The sequence below is a fragment of the Puntigrus tetrazona genome, chromosome 5 (genome assembly GCF_018831695.1).
Source record: "Puntigrus tetrazona isolate hp1 chromosome 5, ASM1883169v1, whole genome shotgun sequence".
NCBI classification, from domain to species: Eukaryota; Metazoa; Chordata; class Actinopteri; order Cypriniformes; family Cyprinidae; genus Puntigrus; species Puntigrus tetrazona.
Window position 1 is genome coordinate 631,152 of NC_056703.1, and position 18,741 is coordinate 649,892.

At 36.9% G+C, this 18,741-nt stretch overlaps 3 protein-coding genes across 4 annotated transcripts; all 3 read left to right on the forward strand.

The window, feature by feature from the left end:
- Positions 1 to 1,317: 1,317 nt before the first annotated feature.
- On the forward strand, positions 1,318 to 10,676 carry slc2a11b (solute carrier family 2 member 11b). Of its 2 annotated transcripts, none has more exons than XM_043240834.1 (12): positions 1,318 to 1,472; positions 2,516 to 2,614; positions 3,645 to 3,805; positions 3,926 to 4,050; positions 4,902 to 5,031; positions 5,128 to 5,276; positions 6,796 to 6,983; positions 8,151 to 8,261; positions 8,684 to 8,785; positions 9,000 to 9,075; positions 9,746 to 9,873; positions 10,053 to 10,676. In XM_043240834.1, the coding sequence occupies exons 1-12, from the start codon at positions 1,419 to 1,421 to the stop codon at positions 10,239 to 10,241; spliced, it is 1,512 nt and encodes a 503-aa protein (XP_043096769.1). In that variant the 5' UTR covers positions 1,318 to 1,418; the 3' UTR covers positions 10,242 to 10,676. The 2 variants fall into 2 exon arrangements, with proteins under 2 accessions (XP_043096769.1, XP_043096768.1); XM_043240833.1 differs by lacking the exon at positions 1,318 to 1,472 and adding an exon at positions 1,483 to 1,942.
- A 445-nt stretch (positions 10,677 to 11,121) lies between these two features.
- Positions 11,122 to 12,866, forward strand: LOC122344762 (glutathione S-transferase theta-1-like). The gene is made up of 5 exons (XM_043238325.1): positions 11,122 to 11,312; positions 11,518 to 11,605; positions 11,706 to 11,856; positions 11,937 to 12,110; positions 12,243 to 12,866. Exons 1-5 carry the CDS (start codon positions 11,189 to 11,191, stop codon positions 12,387 to 12,389), a joined length of 684 nt encoding a protein of 227 aa, XP_043094260.1. The 5' UTR covers positions 11,122 to 11,188; the 3' UTR covers positions 12,390 to 12,866.
- A 237-nt stretch (positions 12,867 to 13,103) lies between these two features.
- Positions 13,104 to 15,480, forward strand: LOC122344993 (glutathione S-transferase theta-1-like). The gene is made up of 4 exons (XM_043238685.1): positions 13,104 to 13,757; positions 13,945 to 14,032; positions 14,189 to 14,513; positions 14,662 to 15,480. Exons 1-4 carry the CDS (start codon positions 13,634 to 13,636, stop codon positions 14,806 to 14,808), a joined length of 684 nt encoding a protein of 227 aa, XP_043094620.1. The 5' UTR covers positions 13,104 to 13,633; the 3' UTR covers positions 14,809 to 15,480.
- The last annotated feature ends 3,261 nt before the right edge of the window (positions 15,481 to 18,741 follow it).

Consider the following 18,741-nt stretch of genomic DNA (forward strand, 5'->3'; position numbering starts at 1 on the left):
GGGCGGGGCTTCAGGTCACATGGCTTTTCTGAACGAAATACGAATGCGTTTAGCAAAGGAAACAGAAAATAAACAGTAAACGAAGCTAAATTGGGCTAATTAAATTAAAATGCATACATAGGTTTACGCATAGGCTAATAATAATAGGAATGTCCTAATCGTACATCAAAAATAAATCAACTCAATTATTATTTATTTAAACAACATATTTGTCCCCTTTGGGGGGTTTATTGTTGTTCTTTAGCATAAGAAATTATGCTCTGAATGGGAAAAATGTGTTTAGGGACAAAATGTTGTGGTAAAAAGTAACGAGCCCTCTATTCAGCAAGAATTATTAACTTAAATATAGAATTAAAATGAATAAAAATAAACAAAAAACACCCATATCTGGACGATGCAATATGTTGTGCACTGTAATTTTAGTTTTTAAATATAGGCCATGTATATCCATACTAGTACCAAGTAAAACTGCATTTATGTAGTCTTAAAAAATTTACTTCAGTCCTTAAAGCAAAAAAAACAAAAAAACCTAGATGTATATATTGAAATATATCTTAATGAACCCCCTTAACTAATTGTATTTACTGTAATTAAAATAATTATATAATTAGCTCGTTTATGTAGTTAATAATTATATTATATTATATTATAATATATATTATTATATATTATAGTATTTTACATGCTCAAAACTACTGTGGCTAATATTTTTTTAATACCAAGTAATACTTTGAAGTTAATACAAAAATGTGGTTCCATAGACTCATTTCTCTGCCCTCTTGTGGTCAATGAAGGCATGGCTACTCTCACCGAACAGTTCTATCTAAACTAGGCCAGTGGTTAAGCATTACAGAACATCTGAGTTTGGTTAACCAACACGAGATTTCCTTGAGCCTCAAGCATTTTAGATAACAACCCCAATAACATAAGTCCACCGTTCACCATACTTTCGACTTTAAATGCACACATTTCTTTCATAAATGATGATACCGGTGTGGTCAGAGACTTCCAAACTGGTCGCGTTTCCTATGAATGAGAAAGAGGCTTATGGGCTCTGCAGGTCACTTGACTGAAACAGCAACAATGTGCTCTTTGTGATCAAAGGCCAGACGACACAATGCTTGATATAGTTGAATAAATATTTCTGCTCACTAAAGAACAGCCAGCTAGCATAAAGTATCTCATTCTCCATCATTATAAATAACCATTAGAGGACAGTTCATCCGTAATCACAACATCTCATATGCAAAATTCAGAATTTGAGCCTAAGGTAATAGTAAAGTGGTGGTCATCTGGAGCTTATGATTACACTAATGACTGCACACAGACCTACCGCCCTACCAAGTTAATCTTTGTAGTGAGACCTAGAAAGCACGATGGAATAACTTTAAAACTCTGAACTTTAAATATTGCTCTAAATGAATGAACTTAAAATGAATGGCCCAGAAGAGCCCCCGACTTTGAGAAGAAAGGTAAGCTTTTATTTGACTTTTGAAATGACGGTCCACAACAAGGACTCCCCACAGCATTATCCACAGGACAGAACATGAAAAAGCAATTGACATGCGTGTGTTAAAAGACAAAAATATCCTAAAGACATCCTACAGAGCTTCTCAGCGGCTCTAAAGGGAATTTCATTCTGAATTGACTCTGAACCCATGCAGTTTTCACTGCTCATGCTGCGAACAACAGCACGATTGTGTTTCCGCTGGTATATCTGTTATGCACCTTATCTAGAGCACTAAGAGCAGTTCTGTCCTAGGATGAGTTCGCATTTCAGAGGCAGTCTGAATCTGTGATTAAGAGGCATTCGGAATTATAAGTAATAATGTTTAAATATTTGCAACGACTTTCAAAAAAAATGGGCAGTGGAGACAGTGAAGAGCTTAAGGAGTATCAACCTTTACTTAAAGACTTCAAAGAACCAGCTCAACAAATAAAGGTAGGATAAAAAATAAAAAATTATATATACTGTGTATATATATATATATATATATATATATATATATATATATATATATATATATATATATACTACATACATACATACTGTATATATATATATATATATATATATATATATATATATATATATATATATATATTTTTTTTAAAAATACTATTAATTATTATTATTGTTTGCAAATTATTTAATTGCTTTTGATTATTTTTCAAGTAGTTGATATTTAAAAATATATATATTTATTCCATGTAGGTTATAACATATTCAGCATAGCTTTAATGATTAGTGATGGACAGGACATGCAGTTTACTGTTTTCTAAGTCTTGCATTACTTAAATCTTTGTCAGTAGATTTACTGTATTTTATATTTGCATGTATATTTTTGAATATTTCATAATTTCGCAACTTTTCACTGTTCGGCTGCTACTATATACAGCACTTTCCCACACTTTAATATAGTCTATTTTTATATGCTCTAAATATTAGCTGTTAACGATGAGCTGGAATCAGAATCACTTTTGAACATTGCCTTTTGTGCTCTTTTATCTACAGGTTCCCAGTAAGTCTCTTCTTCTGGCTATCTGGGCAGCTGGCATTGGTGGAACCTTTCAGTATGGGTACAATATATCTATCATAAACGCACCTACCAAGGTAAGAAATGTGCGCGTTAATAAAGGGATCCCGGTGTATTAAAACTTAATATAACATAAATTATGCATCTTACTGAAATGTGCAGAAGAAAACCAATATATGGTTGATGTTATTAAAACAATTAACATAGTTTTATGCATATTTTAGATGGAAACGGCATTATTGTTATGACCTAAAATAGACCTAAAATTGTTATGAGCATTATTTTTCAGATAATAGCACTACCAAAATGGTCAAATGCAAAGCAGTCTGCAATTTTTTGGATCAATTTTTTTTTATTTTTTTTATTGTAATACGTTTTAGTCTCATTTTATCATGCAGGCCAGATATGAGTCGAACCTGGGCCAGCACTGCTTGTTGTCTGGGTAGTCACAGTTATCGTGCATTGACCTTATTATCATCTCATATTAGTCGTGGGAAAAAAGCACAAATTAATATAATGATTCACATGCAATATCATTAATATGATAAAAAAAGGGCGCATGTTTCTTAAATATCTGTGAACATATTATGGTATTGTCTTACTTTAGTAGAGTCAAAAACTTACATGCAGCTTGTTTGTGTTTACATCCACAGCAGACTTTATGGAACATGCATTAGTCACATGGAGTGTGTGATGTATTGTGAGTTATTGCAGTAGCACTAAAAGTCACGTGAAATTTGTAGTTAATATATCACATGGATTTGGATTTTGGACCCCCGCGCATTTTTTAAAACAATGCATATTTTCGATGTGTTCAACATTATGCATACAAAACAACAGGCCAAAATCTCAAAACTGATCAGTGCATTGGCTGTAGTGCCCGTTTAGCCTTAATTTTTAACCCAGGTTCGACCATGTTTCTCAGTCTTCATGCTTATGATTTGCAACTGACCCATTAAGAGTTGTTTTCTTCTGTGGAAAATAAAAGAAGATCATTTGTGCCCCAGTGTTCTATTATTTTGTTAATGTTCAAATTATTCAAGTTAAAGCATTCTTTCCTTTCATGCCATTTGTGTTTAATCTCTTGACTTGTATGTTTCTTCTTAGGCTGTACAGAACTTCATTAATCAGACATGGACTGAGCGCTACGACACTGAAATCTCCTCCCAGGTGCTCACGCTCCTCTGGTCCACCATAGTGTCCATATTCACCCTCGGTGGACTTGTGGGGGCGTCTGTGGGGGCAACTCTGGCTGTTAGATTTGGAAGGTGAATTGAAGTCAAGAGCATATTTAAAGGGTGTGACCAAATGTGCAAGACTGGGATCAAATGGGAAGTTTTTAGGGATGCTACAGTAACCTTTCAATTAATTAATTTTTTTTTTTTCAGGAAAGGGACACTTCTGATCAACAACACTTTTGCTCTGTTGGCTGCTTTATTCATGGGCTTGAGTCGTCCCTTCAGCACTTTTGAGCTTTTAATCATTGGACGCTTCCTGACGGGAGTAAACGCAGGTATCTCAGGTTTTCAAGCAAGTTTAAAGTAGTGATGGTTGATCAGTTTTCAATAAACATTGCAGAAATTTTTTTTTTATGGAATTGGTTCATTTTAATCAGCAAGAATGTTTTAATGTCATCAAAAGTTATTATTATTTTGTCATTATAATAATAGAGTTATAACATTATTGTGTTTCAGATTTTTGAACTCACTGCTGTATTTAAAGAATCCTAAACAGATGCATCACAGTTTTAAGAATAAAACTTTCTTCACCATTCATAATCATGAATAATAAATAAATATAAATGTTTCTTGAGCACCAAATCAGCATATTAGTATGATTTCTGAAAGATCATGTGACTGAAGACTGGAGTAAAGATGCTGAATATATATATATATATATATATATATATATATATATATATATATATATATATATATATATATATATATATAAACATATAAAAAAAGGTACAAAAACACATATTTTAACTAATAATTTACCATGTACACAAATTAGAGTATTTTTTATTTTACTACATTTTTTCTAATATTATCAATGCACAACCTTGCTTCACTCTGTTAAACTTTAAAATATATTTTGTAAATATAAAATGTAATCTATAAAGAAGCAAACAAAAAAATCCCACAAAAGTGAAAAACATGCACCTGAAACAAATGTAAAGTAGTTGAATTCCTGCGTTTTGGAATTTCCGGTGCCTTTATGATAAATGGCATGTGTTTTCCTCAATCAAATGTTTCTGCTTATTGAGTAAAAATAAATTAGAACCCTTCTGAATTAAGTTAAAAGACATTACGTGTGCGTTTGCTTGTGTACTCATAACTGACATCTTTTTTGAAATGACAGGTATCACAATATGTGTGCAGCCTCTGTATATTGGTGAGATCGCACCTAGAGCCCTGCGTGGTGCCATGGCGATGGGAACTTCCATTTTCATCACCGGAGGGATCCTAACAGGACAAGTGATTGGCCTCAAGTAAGAAAACGCATGTAGAATAAAACAGATTTCTCTTATGTCATGTCTGATGACATTTATAAAGCCGTCAGTGAAGATGTTTTGCGTGCGTGTCAGTGAGTTGTTAGGTAGGGAGGAGTACTGGCCCATCCTCTTGTCCACCACCTGTATTCCCGCCATAATGCAGCTGCTGATTCTTCCATGGTTCCCAGAGAGCCCTCGCTACCTGCTCATCGACCGCGGAGATGACGCCGCCTGCAAAAAGGGTACAGAACGGTTTTATAACTATGCAACAGAGTTTCTTTTTTTAATTCTAGGCTAGGAGGTGGTGGCAGTGATATCACGCAGTGCCTGTAGACAGTAGTCCCCAGCTTGCAAGACATGCTTCCTGTGCAAGCAAGAGGTTCTGGCTGTTTTCAGGAGCTGCAGGATATCGCTGTGCCCGCTGCGGCCATGTTACGGCGGCAAACTTCCTTTATTATTATGCCGGAATGAGAGTATAGTTTCTAATCATATTAGCCTAGAAATTCCCAACTTTTAGTACTTAGAACATGATATAACTACAAAAGAGTCAAGTTTTAAACAAGCAAAAAAATGTAAACTCTTTGGTCACGCTATGCTACCGGTCTAATTGGATTCAATGATCTATGCTAAGCTATGCTAAAAGTGCTATCACCAGACTCGGAGATCGGCTGAATATATTCCAAAACGGTAAAAGTCAATTTATTAACTCGGGGGAGAGAATAAGCATATTTCCAAAAAAAGTGGAGTGTTCATTTGAATATATTTTTATTTTATTCATTTTTGTGGCTTTCTGAGGTCAGTTAAAATACACTATCGTTAAAACAATTGGGGTTAGCAAGATTATGCTCACCCAACTTTTACGTTGTGAAAAGTTATTAAAAAGTAAAAATTTATGTCAATTTGAAATGTAATGTATTATCGTGGGCTGAAATTTTAATCATCATTAATCCAGCCTTCAGTGTCACATGATCCTTTCGAAATCATTCTGATATGCTTATTTGCAGCTCATTTCTTCTTATTATTAACGTAAGGACAGTCTTGTGGAAAGGATTAAGGATTTCTTGAATAGAAGCGGCAATATAAAGCTAAAAGAACATTAAGTCTTACTAAAATGTTAAAAATGCTTATATTTAATATTGTGTGAAACATTATCTAATGCAATGTATTATAACACTAAATGGCTTTCCTGTCATTTCATTTATTTAATGCATTTATTCACTTGCCGAGTAAAAAAATATAACTTTATTACATATGCATTAGGGCTATTTTAATTTACTGTTAAAATTATGGGCTGAATTTAATAAGAAAACAGATTGAATATCAACTATCCATGTGAAATTTCTACACATTTTCTACAAGCTTTTCCAATATGCTTGATGGGTTGATTTGGACATTTTACATTTCAGCAAATAAAACTATAAAACAATTAATCAACATCACAGGTAACCAAACGGCCATGAAAACGACTATTTAAAAAAAAAGTGCATTGTTTTTCTGGCAAGTATAATGTCACGAGTCACATTTAAACTCATGATACCATTGAAAGAAAGATGGTGTTGTCATCTCTGCATATAACCCCAAAATCAAAATGTTTAAAGACTGAAGCATAAAATCTGATTGAAACGATCACACTTGAACGGATGTCATGATGTGAGCACCCTGTAGGGAGATAAACCCGTTGAGCCGTAACCAACAACAGAAGCGAGGAGAAGAGAATCTCGTGAGTAAAGGAATGTTATGCCCTTTGCCACTTTCTTTCAGCTCTAATATGGTTCCATGGCGCGGATAAGTACCACGGAGAAAAGGAGGACATGGAGAGAGAGAGGGTCAGTGCGATTGGCATTAAACCCAAAAAACCCTGGGAGCTTTTTACAGACACTAGTGTTCACTGGCAGCTCCTGACCCTCGTCGTGATCCACACGTCCCAGCAACTCAACGGCATCAATGCGGTGTGTATCTCACCCAGACACCAGGAAACAGCAACTTCACATCATCGGCTTGGATTAGCAATAACTGCCGATGTGTGCAATATTAACCCCCCCAAAAAACTGCATGTGATCGGCCTGTTGTGGATTAAACCCTGATCTTTTCTCAGAACAAATGATTATTAAAGAAAAAAAAAACAAAAACATGAAAACGGTCAGATTTCCGCTTTGAGGCTGTGACATTTACTTGAGCTCCTGTAATGGGCATGAAAGTGATTTTGCACAAATGCTTAAAAGCTTTTATGGTGTGTCATGTGAGATACAAGAGTAAGCCGATGCTGAACCATTTATAAACACTATAGACAATTTAGTCCTAACAAACAGCTCATGAAAGTTATTGCATGAAATAAAACAGCAAACCATTAGACGGGCCAAATGCACATTTCTGAAAATTGTTTGTTATGATTTGTTAGTTAATTCAATTAGATTTAAACTGTAGTTTAAATGAAAGCCACTGACGTTCAATTCTCACACAGTATAATTAAACTGTTCCCAACTTGTCTGATATACATAATATTTAAATATATATTACGTATATTTTCTTATAGATAGTCTTATAGATATAGATGCAACTTTATCTTCCATAGCGTTCACTGCAACATTTACCAGAGTCAACTACGTCGCCATGGTTACACCGTTCTTAATTCTAAAATGTAACTCTACCAAAAAATCTAGTGATGTAATGATTTATTTGTGCAATTAATTTTTTTTATACGAATTCATCAGCCTCACTTCTTAGGTTTTGGTCATTTGTATAAATTCATATGAATTGGCAACTATATACGTCTGATTTAGCAAAAATCTTATCAATCTGTATGAGTGAGGTTGTACGAATTAGCCAATTTGTAATATATGTAGGCTACGAATTATTTCCACTTCATGCACCCTTTTATCTTTGTCACTGTTATTTGTTACTATCTAATATATAGCCAATAGGAAAGAAAAGGAAAGATTCATTTATATACATTTTTGGTTTGACATGGTACCCAGATTTTCGCAAAGTGAACAATTCGGGTCCAGTGACGGAAAAGAGTCTTTGTTTTAAGTTTTATTGTCACTGTGCAAATTTTACACAAATGTCAGATCTAATGTGCACCAATGCCAACATGTGTACGCCTCTTCTCCCATTAGATTTATTTCTATGCAGACTACGTGTTCACCCAGGCTGGGATTCCAGCTGACAAGATTCCGTACGCTACGGTGGGGACTGGAGCTTGTGAGTGCATCACAGCGCTGACGTGTGTAAGTCTGGAGATTGTCATTCTACCACCATTCTTCACCAATTGGTAAGCTATTGCCACTGTAGATTATGGACACATTTAGCATAAAGTTGGCTAAATGTACACCAACGGCACCTCGAACCAGATTTTGAACGGTGTTTATAATGACGTCTTATAGCACTTCATAGAATATCAGCTTCACAGATATGAACAGGAAAATAACAGCATTTTCAAATATGACACAAATTCAATTTTTTACAAGACTAAAGCGTTATGTCAAGTGTCTTCAGTCAGTTTAAAGTTTAAGGTACAGATTTGGTTCATCAGTTACGAATCAAGTTCAGTTCTGCTACAGGCAGGTCCTCAGCTAAAGCAAAGTAAGATAATGTCATTATTCAGCCTGAGTCAGTTCAGTTGTTTCAAACTGATGTTTGTGTGTTTCAGGGTCTTCTGATCGAATCTTTGGGAAGAAGAGCTCTGATCATTGGTGGATACACTCTCATGAGCGTGTGCTGTATCTGTTTCACCATCGCCCTCACTTTTCAGGTCTAGTGATCTAATACCTGCTCTTTCTTTTCCTGCAATGTTTATTCTGTGCACTGCACAAGTATTTTATTATAGTACGTCACTCGCGCATGAGCTAGAATCATACTTATATGGTTATGTTGAAACATGGCCTACAGTTTGTGATCTTGACTTTCTAACATTTGAATGTATGCAGAATTATTGATGTTTGTTTGGTGTTTTTTTTTTCTCACAGGACTCCAGTCCTTGGGTTCCCTACCTTAGTATGATTTGTGTTTTTGCCTTCATTCTGAGTTTTGGCCTCGGACCAGGTGAATGAATGAGTAAAACAGAAAGAAAGCAAAAAAGGGAGATTAAAGTGCATAACAAATTTGAAGAAATTTGTTGAAAATGTACTCACCCTCAGGCCGGTCAAGATGAGTTAGTTTTTTCTATTGGAACAGATGTGGATTTGCTCACCAGTGGATCCTCTGCAGTGAATGGGTGCCGTCAGATTGAGAGTCCAACTAGCTGATTAAAACATTGTAGCAATTCACAAGTAATCCACGTCACCCCTGTCCGCAAAAAAAGCTGCATATGAATCGGAGAGAAATATGAAGAGATCAAGCAGTTTAAATTAAAATGCTTTAATGATAGATTTGTTTCTTGAAAAACAAGCAGTTTTCCACAAGATGCTAACCGATGGACTGGAGCGGTGTCGATTGCTTGTAGGTTTTTATCAGCCGTTAATCATCTCGTTCTGACGTCCTCATTCACTGCAGAAGATACATTGGTGACAAAGAGATGTAATGCTACGTTTCTCCAAATCTGTGCCTTATGAAGCCACAAAAACCCATTTTTGCATGGCCTAACGGTTGAGTAAACTTTCAGTTTTGGGTAAACCATTCCTTTCATAAAAGCTTGTCTCTATCCACACTGTTGTTATATTATGATGGTACCGGTATAGTTTGATCAGTGATATGAGTGTGTTTTGTGCTGTAGGTGGTGTGACAAACATTTTAACAACAGAGCTGTTTACCCAAACCGATCGACCTGCCGCGTACATGATCGGTGGATCTATCAACTGGATCGCTTTCTTCTTCATTGGCATGATCTTTCCATTTATTGTGGTATATACGAGCCCCTTATTCCCTGTTTTTTTAAAGACATGGTTACTCAGTTTTTTCACAAAGCAGTTGTATTTCTCCAAGATACAGATACCCAAATGATGACACGCCTGTTTGTTGTTAAAAACATAGAGGAATTTCAATGTTTTGTTTTTAAGCTTCTCTTTCTTAATCTCTTTCAGAACGGACTAAAGCAGTACTGCTTCCTTGTTTTCCTCGTCATCTGTTGCTTGGTGGCCACTTACATCTTCTTTGTGGTCCCTGAGACCAAAAACAAGACCTTTCTGGAGATTCAGAGTGAGTTTCACTCTAGAAAGAAGCTCATTGGCGCCAATGGCACTGAGGGCCCTCTGCTGTCCACACCGATGTAAAACACACAATGCATTTACAAAGCACTGTATTTTAAAGGGCTTTATAACGTCTGTGTACTTATGTATGAATGTGCTAAAAATAGAAAGTGTGAATTTGTGACACAGACACTGCACTACATCATGTGCCTTCAAAAATGAATACTGCCTTTTACATCAAGGAAAGTCACATGATGGTAGGGATTTTCAATAGCCTATTACATCTTAGATGTTTTTATACAAATCAATGGTTAAAATACTATGCAGAAATACTAGTACTGATCTGAATTAGCGTACTTGTGTGATACTGGTTTTTGTAATTACGTTTTATCTTAATTCTGTAAAATGGATCCATAATATAAACTTGCAAGAAACATCTCATAAAATCATAGAATTGATCATGCTTGAGCTTATTTTAATATCAGAAGCAATTTTGTCAATAAAGGAAAGTTTGCACAATTACTTGTTTGTATATTTTATATACATGTTTTGTTTTTTTGAACATTCTCAGAGTTTGCAGATACTTTACAAACACTATTTCGCTGCGTGAATCGAGCTTGAATTCACTTCATTTTAAAGTCAACAAATTAAATTATGACAATAAACATTTTTCCTCAGTGTATTTTTTTGTGCAGCGCTCTTTCACGCGGTATTAGTTGTTTTTCTCAACGCTGACACGGCTCGACCAATCACTGTCGTTTACACGTACATGACATTGTTCAAACATGTAATTTAATAGACGTTGTAGAAGCGCAGTACCTATTGTTTTTCAGTTTTAAATCACTGAAATTAATATATTTAAAGTAACATTCTAATTACGTGTCTCAAGACAAACGTTTCTGAAGTGCATATGTTCCGCCCGCTGCAGGAAGAAACCTTTGTGACAGCTCGTGATTGGACGATCGACCAATGACGCTTGCCAGGCTCAAAGCAGGAATACATGTTGTTTCTGTCTGCAGTTACAGTACAGTATGGCTGGCAGACAGGCGGTAAAAACATACTTGGATCTCTTGTCGCAGCCATGCAGGGCTGTACTAATATTCCTTAAACACAACAAAATACCACATACGGTGGAACTCGTTCCGTTACGAAAAGGTGAGCAGAGTCGTTGTCGTGAGTGCATTGGTCAGAAGCAGCAGTGCAGTGTGCATTTGTAAAGTCCAAAGACTGTACAAAGGTTACATTGCCCTAGCTGTCTATATTTATTTCAGAGCGCTGTATGCTTTTTTTTTTTTTTTTTTTTTAACTTCATTGTACATTGACCGTCACAATTTTAATGCACTTGAACTTGGAACTGTAGGGCAGCACAAAACACCTGAGTTCACCAAACTCAACCCCATGCAAAAAGTGCCAGTGTTGGACGACAATGGATTTGTGCTTACTGAGAGGTATAGTAAAAAAGAGGAAACCTTGGGTAAAAACGTCATTTCAAAAACTTAAATTATTATTGCTATTAGTCGTATTTTAATACACTATCGTCTGTGACAGTGATGCTATATTGAAGTATCTGGCGACGACATACAGCGTCCCTGATCACTGGTACCCCAAACTGCCGGAGAAGCGAGCCCGAGTGGATGAGTACACAGCCTGGCATCATGCGAACACACGTTTGCACGCATCCACAGTCTTCCTCCAAGAGGTAAGGTTGGTTGACGTGACTTTATTCTTCATCGAATACCATTTTGAATGTCTTTTTTGGCTTTGGCCGTTCCTGCACAGGTTATATTTCCGATGATGGGACAGCCAGCAAACCCCGCAAAGTTAAAAAAGGCGCTGGCAGACCTGGATGGCACACTGGACATGCTGGAAAACATGTTTCTGAAGAGACACGCCTTCCTGTGCGGCGACGACGTCTCATTGGCTGACCTGTTAGCAGTTTGTGAGCTCATGCAGGTGAGAACGTAGAGCTGCTAAACATACTGTGAGTTTGTTGCATTTAGAGGCCGTTATGCGTGATGTGTTAAGACGAGACTGAATATTTTTGCACAGTTCTATACATGTAAAAACACTGATTGTGCCTTTCAGCCCATGTGCAGCGGGAGGGATGTTCTGAAGGACAGACCCAAACTGCTGAGCTGGAGGAGTCGAGTTCAGTCGGCGCTCTCTGACTCCTTCGATGACGCTCACTCTGTTGTCTATCAAATAAGGCAGAAGCTCACAGCTAAACTGTGAAAAATCAACTCTCTATTCAGAGCAGTTAATTCTAGATTTTATGTCACAAATGATTCATTTAATATGAATAACATGGCAAGGTGTTGTAATTTACTTCATGAGATTAAGGATGCATCTGTCTAACATGGATATGCTGTTGGATCAGTACGTTTGATTCAGTTATGGTTTAAAAAACTCATGTATTTAAGAGGCATCGTTTTTGTGAACTTTGTTAATAATAATAATTTTATCTACACAACATGGTAGTGTGGTTTGCTAAATTAACTAAATAAACCTGTGATGAATGAAGGAGGAGACAATGTAAAAACATTTTATTGTTGACACGAACTGGTAAAAGAATACCTTTGTATTTACTAGAGTTAAAGGTATGTGAAAATCAGGACCCAGATTTCCTCATGAATAATGGTTTTCCTTGACACCTTTGTGCCTTACCTTTCTGTGATTAAAATGTCTAATTAAAACTTTAAGTTAATAATATGCAGTTCAATGTTGCTTATCACATTCACACAACACACACACTCTTTTTTTTATATATATATTTTTGTCGAAATGCACCGTTGCACAAAACAAAGTCTCGCGGGAGTTCTCCCGATTTGGAGGTTCTGCACAGAAACATTTTCATTTTTTTTTAAATCAAGTTAGATAACAGTACATTTTTACTCAAAAAAGATGACGTATAACAAGTCTGCACGTGGAGAAGCCCACATTATAAAACATAATACATAAGTTTGCACTGTCAAAACTAAACAAGTCCGCCAGCAGATGCAGGACGGGATCGTGTATATTCAGATTACATTGTAATCGTTTCAATATACAGCTGCACAGCTACACAAAATCGTATCCGTTACCTCGCTTAAACAACCCGTCACTCTTGAAGAATCACGTTTGTCTTCTGATCTCGTGATTGGACTAAAAACGCAGCCGGAGACCTCAACATCAGCAGCAGACAGCTGCGCAGAGGGCGTTTAGTAACTTCAAGGTGACTGAATGGATGCAGTAGGTGCACACTTTGTTTCGTTTTTAATCAGTTACACTAGACTTTTTAGATATGTGAAGACCTTAAAACCGACCCCAAAACTAGCCCAATGTTTTTCCAGCCTCCCGAACCCTTTTATACCCGCACAAACAAATTCCAAACCTCCCAATCTGGCAACACTGCTTATGATTGGACTATCTCCGAGTGACGCTTTATAAAGCAAGAGTAGTGTGTTTCTGTCAGAAGACGCACGCACTTATAGTTGAATATGGCGGGCACGCATGCAGTGAAAGCGTACTTGGATCTCTTGACGCCGCCAAGCAGGGCTGTACTAATATTCCTGAAAAGCAACAAAATACAACATACGGTTGAACAAATTCTGATACGAAAAGGTAAGCAAGTTGTGTGTTTTTCCTTTGAGGTAGTGCAATGCGTCCAGATGGCTTTAATCCCAAGTCTGTACAAAGGTTATTCTGCAGATTTTCATAATACTACTGTATTTATTTTAAAACTTTGTATTATTTAAATTCATTCTACATTAAACTTAATTTTAATGCCTTTGAAAAATTGGAAATGTAGGGCAGCAGAAATCACCTGCCTTGACCAAACTCAACCCTATGCAAAGAGTGCCAGTGTTGGACGACAATGGATTTGTACTTACTGAGAGGTTAGTATTTGTTTAAAAAAACAAAAAAGAGGTTTGCAACTTTTCAAATAAAAAGATATATTCCTATTAGTAGCAGTATTAGCTTTAAGATTTGAATAATTATTTATATTTTTAACCTATTGCCTGTATTCTATTTTTAATCGACCTCTGCGACAGTGATGCCATATTAAAGTATCTGGCGACAGTCTACAATGCCCCTGATCACTGGTACCCGAAACTGCCACAAAAGAGAGCCAAAGTGGATGAGTACACGTCCTGGCATCACGGGAACACGCGTATAAATATTTCCACAATCTTCCTGCAAGAGGTATGGTTTCCAATGCTAGGAGTGCCAACAAATCCTGCCAAGTTTGAAAAGGCATTGAAGAAACTGGATGGCACACTGAACATGTTGGAAAACATGTTTCTGAAGAACCAGGCCTTCCTGTGCGGTGACGACATCTCATTGGCTGACCTGTTAGCAGCTTGTGAGCTCATGCAGGTGAGAGCCGCTAAACGCGCAGTGAAGTTGATTTGTATTTTGTGCAACACTTCATTTATTCAAAATTAAAAACTCATGGACCATTGTGCATGTTAAAACATAAATAGACACATGAGCCCAAATGAGCCCATTTGATTTTCTCTTTCAGCTCATGTGCAGCGAGAGGGATGTTCTGAAGGACAGACCCAAACTGCTGAGCTGGAGGAGTCGAGTTCAGTCAGCGCTCTCTGACACCTTCGATGACGCTCACTCTGTTGTCTATCAAATAAGAGAGAAGTTCACAGCTAAAAAGTGAAAAATCAACTCTCTACAAGATGATAACAAATTATTAGTTTAATATAATTAACATTGCAAGGTCTTGAAATTTTCTTCATGGAATTAAGAATGCACCTGTGCCATGGGTGTGCAATGGTAAACTTGGTAAACTCTTTTTTTTTGCAGCAATAATTTGTGCTTTTTGTGTACACAACATGGTAGTGTGGTTTGCTAAATAAACAATGGTTTGTGAAAACTTGAGTATAATAGAAGGAGCAGAAAATGTACCATATCCTGTCAACAATGATGATTTGTGTACGATAAAATAAAAAGTAATTACTTCTTTTGAATACAACGTCCAAAAAGCATAAAAAATATATTCAAACAAAAAAAAAACTACACCTGACCCTAATATTAACCAGTGAGTTTGGCTGAATAGCGTGGTGAAGAAAGTTGATTTTAGTTCAGGAGATAAACAGTTAATAAGATTATGTGATATGTCATCTTCACACAATGCTGTAGAGGGCAGTGGTCCCATTCCAATCGATGTCGGCCTGCCAAACAAAAATTCAAATGGGCTTAAGTTAGATGTGGTTATTTTCTGCATCCTCATGTATGTCAACGCAATGGGGAGTGCTTTGACCCAAGACAAAGCTGTTTGTTCACAACAGTTTGACAATTTATTTTTCAATAAATGTTTGATTACACCGTTTGATGCAACCCTCTGATTCTAAATGGTATGACGTATGTTTACGTATGTCAATACCCAAAAACTGTCCAGTCTGATCATATCACTACAGGTATTCCCCATCTGGGAATAATTTCAGGTACAAGTGCCTTTGCAACAGCACCAGCCCTTTGCTTGGACATGGGGAAAGCTTTCACCCATTTTGAGAAAATGTCAATCATGACAAGACAAAACTTTTTGGCTTCACATGGTGTCAGATCAATAAAGTCAAACATTATATGATCAAATGGTTGATTTGGAGGTGGGTGTGCTACTTGGTTTTGGAATTACTTTTGGAATGTGTGACGAATTTGCAGATAGCAACTGACTTTGGTAGAAAAATTGCTTCTAACAATGCTGCTATTTTTATAGCTTAGCCTGCCCTGTTTTTGCCAGTTTCTGGATCTCTAGACGTTGAACCATCAACAAATAAAATCAGATCTGTATTCTCTAAAGGGGTTTCTTTCAAATCTGGTCTTGGTGTACAGACCTGTTCCAATGTTGCAACACAGTTGTGTTTCTCGGCATCCTGCTCTGTTGGAAGCTGTATGGCAGGATTTAACACTGCATCGTTTTCTTCTAATGTTTGGTATTTCCAACAAAATAGCATTGTACCTGAGCCATCTGGCACCAGACAAATGGGATGTTTTCTGTTCCGACAGGATCATTGAGACAGCGTGTGGCACTAGCAGTTTTACATCAGAATATTCCACAATTTTCCTTGAAGCTAAAATAGCTTTTTCTGCAGATGCAACAGCTCTCAGGTATTGTGGCAAGTCTGCTCCTTCTGGGTCAAGTTTACTTGAAAAGTAGGCCACAGGTCTCAGTTTCCCCCAAGATCCTGAAACAGAAGAAAAGTCATGAAACCATTTTTCTCATCAACAGTTTGTACAAAATTTCTTTCTGGATACGGGTGACCCAGACTTGGTGACACTTGTAACAATGTTTTCCATCTCTCAAACTCTCAAAAGTTTGACATGTGGCTGTAAGCCCCTGCCATGAGCCAAAGCTCTAAGAGGTGATTCTTCAATAGCATAATTTAGAATGAATGTTCGACAATTTGAACACATGCCCAAAAAATAACATTAGTTGTTTTTAGTGAGAGGCTTTCAATTTATCTCTTTTCATTTTTTTAAAACAAAGATTTATGATGTTTGGGGATGACGTGACCTAGAAATGTCACCTCCTTTTTGCGAATGCAGTTTTAGCAAAACCAACTTTGTGACTCTCAGCAGCCAAATGTTTTAAAAGCTTTACAGTGTCTCATTTTCATGTTTCTTTATCTTTAGTCGCCAAAAAAAAAAACATATTGAAGCAGAGCTGTACCCGGTGTCAGTTACAGTGATTCCAAACTTCTCAGTGCTTTGGAGAAGACCGCTGCGGACTCTAGTAGTAACCCCTGACACAGCCTCGTTAAAGTGTAAATTTGTGAAACCAAAATTGGCTGTATTTGTGAAATGGCACAGAAGAGGTGGCATTGGAAAGATTAACAACTGAGAACCACTCAGCATCGCCTGGTACTTGTGACAGAATTGTGTAGAGGTTTAAGACATTTGGAGCTCGTCCTTGGACCGCCTTGTTTACGGCCTGCAGATCTTGCATGACCTGCCACTCAATTGGTTGGCTTGCTTCTGTTATCCTTTTGACGGGAAAGATAGGTGTGTGCACAGGAGAACTTTCACATTCCACAATCACCCCAACTATTAATGGTTCAAAAACTAGTTTTATTCCCTCAATAGCCTCTTTTTAAAGGGGGTACTGAGGTTTACATGGTCTGTAATCAGACCTTGGAAATATTTTGGACTGGTTCACAATTTTTAATCAGTCCCACATCAAATTTAGAGGAAACCCAAGACAGATTTCGTAATGGTTGACATTTTATTTTCTGTGAGGAAGCAGTGGTCTGATTTTTCACAATCACTAAAGCACGCAGCTTTAACAGCAGACTCGCTCAATAACTATCGGTATGCAGACAGTGTTAGGTTGTATTCAACATTTCCCTCTACCGTCTGCATTCAATTCGCTTGTAAAACATGCTTTTTTCCACAAAAGGACTGATGTCTTCCCAATAGTCACCGTCCCACTTAGACAGTGACACATGTGGAAGAGAGTCCACAACATCAAAAAACCTTTGCTGTTCATCTCTCAATTCAACAGTAACAGCACATTTGTTTTCTGTCCAAACCAGCCATTTCAGGTCTAATGCATCTGTACATTAAAACTATCTTTGTTCAAACATCTCATCTCTTCCAAATGATAAATGTGCTGAACAATGCAAATCAGAGATTGGCATGATTTCAGATCTAGGTAAAACTCAGTCTTTTGCAGCATTGACAAGCTTTTCATGTAATTCACTGTTTTGCAATTTCCCCTGATATACGTACAGCGGTAATTCTTGAATCGTCGCCAAAGTTTGAGTTTTGCATTGGACCGTTTGAATTCCGTCTGAACTGTATAATAGAGAGATACCTAGTCTGCACAGTAAATCTCTCCCTAGCATATTTTTAGGACAATATTGTGATGAGAGGAAGCTCATGCCATTCTCATCCTAGCACCTCAAAGGTACAGTGAAATTTTCTGATTGTATGGCCTGATGCAGAAGTTGACCACACATAACTTCCACTTAATTTTGGAATTGAGTTTAGTTCATCTATTTTAATTACTGAGTTACTAGCCCAGCTATCAGCGAGGAATTTCATTTCAACCTGTGACACTTGTTTGTATATGCTAAATTACGTAGGTGACTATATGTGCCTACCTTCTTATCAGTGGAAGATCCCTCATTTTCCAATCTTGTAAGACAATCATGTATCAGAGCAAGCATATTTTCTCTGTGGCAATCAGTAGCAAGCATGTTTTCATCATTGCAGTTGGGTTAGTAGTGTGTGTGTGTGTGTGTGTGTGTGCAAGTTTTGTTCTTATACGTTTCTGCTGCCCAGCTTTCGCTTTTGCCACACCAGTCACTGCTTGTTTACTTGAATGTGGACAATCAATCTTCTAATGTCCCGGCTCATTGCAGTAAATCTAAATATCTATGAAAACTGGACTTAACTTGTGACCAGCATTACCAAGCAAGGATACATTTTTTAAAAACTGTGGATATATACACCTAGGATGGCTTGGGTGTAAATAGATTATGGCTTAATTTTCATTTTAGGGTGAACCTTTAATTCAAAATAGTAATAAATACATCTGAGGATCCTAGGTTGCTATGGTCAGACAGGTTTGTTTATGCATCAAACTTGT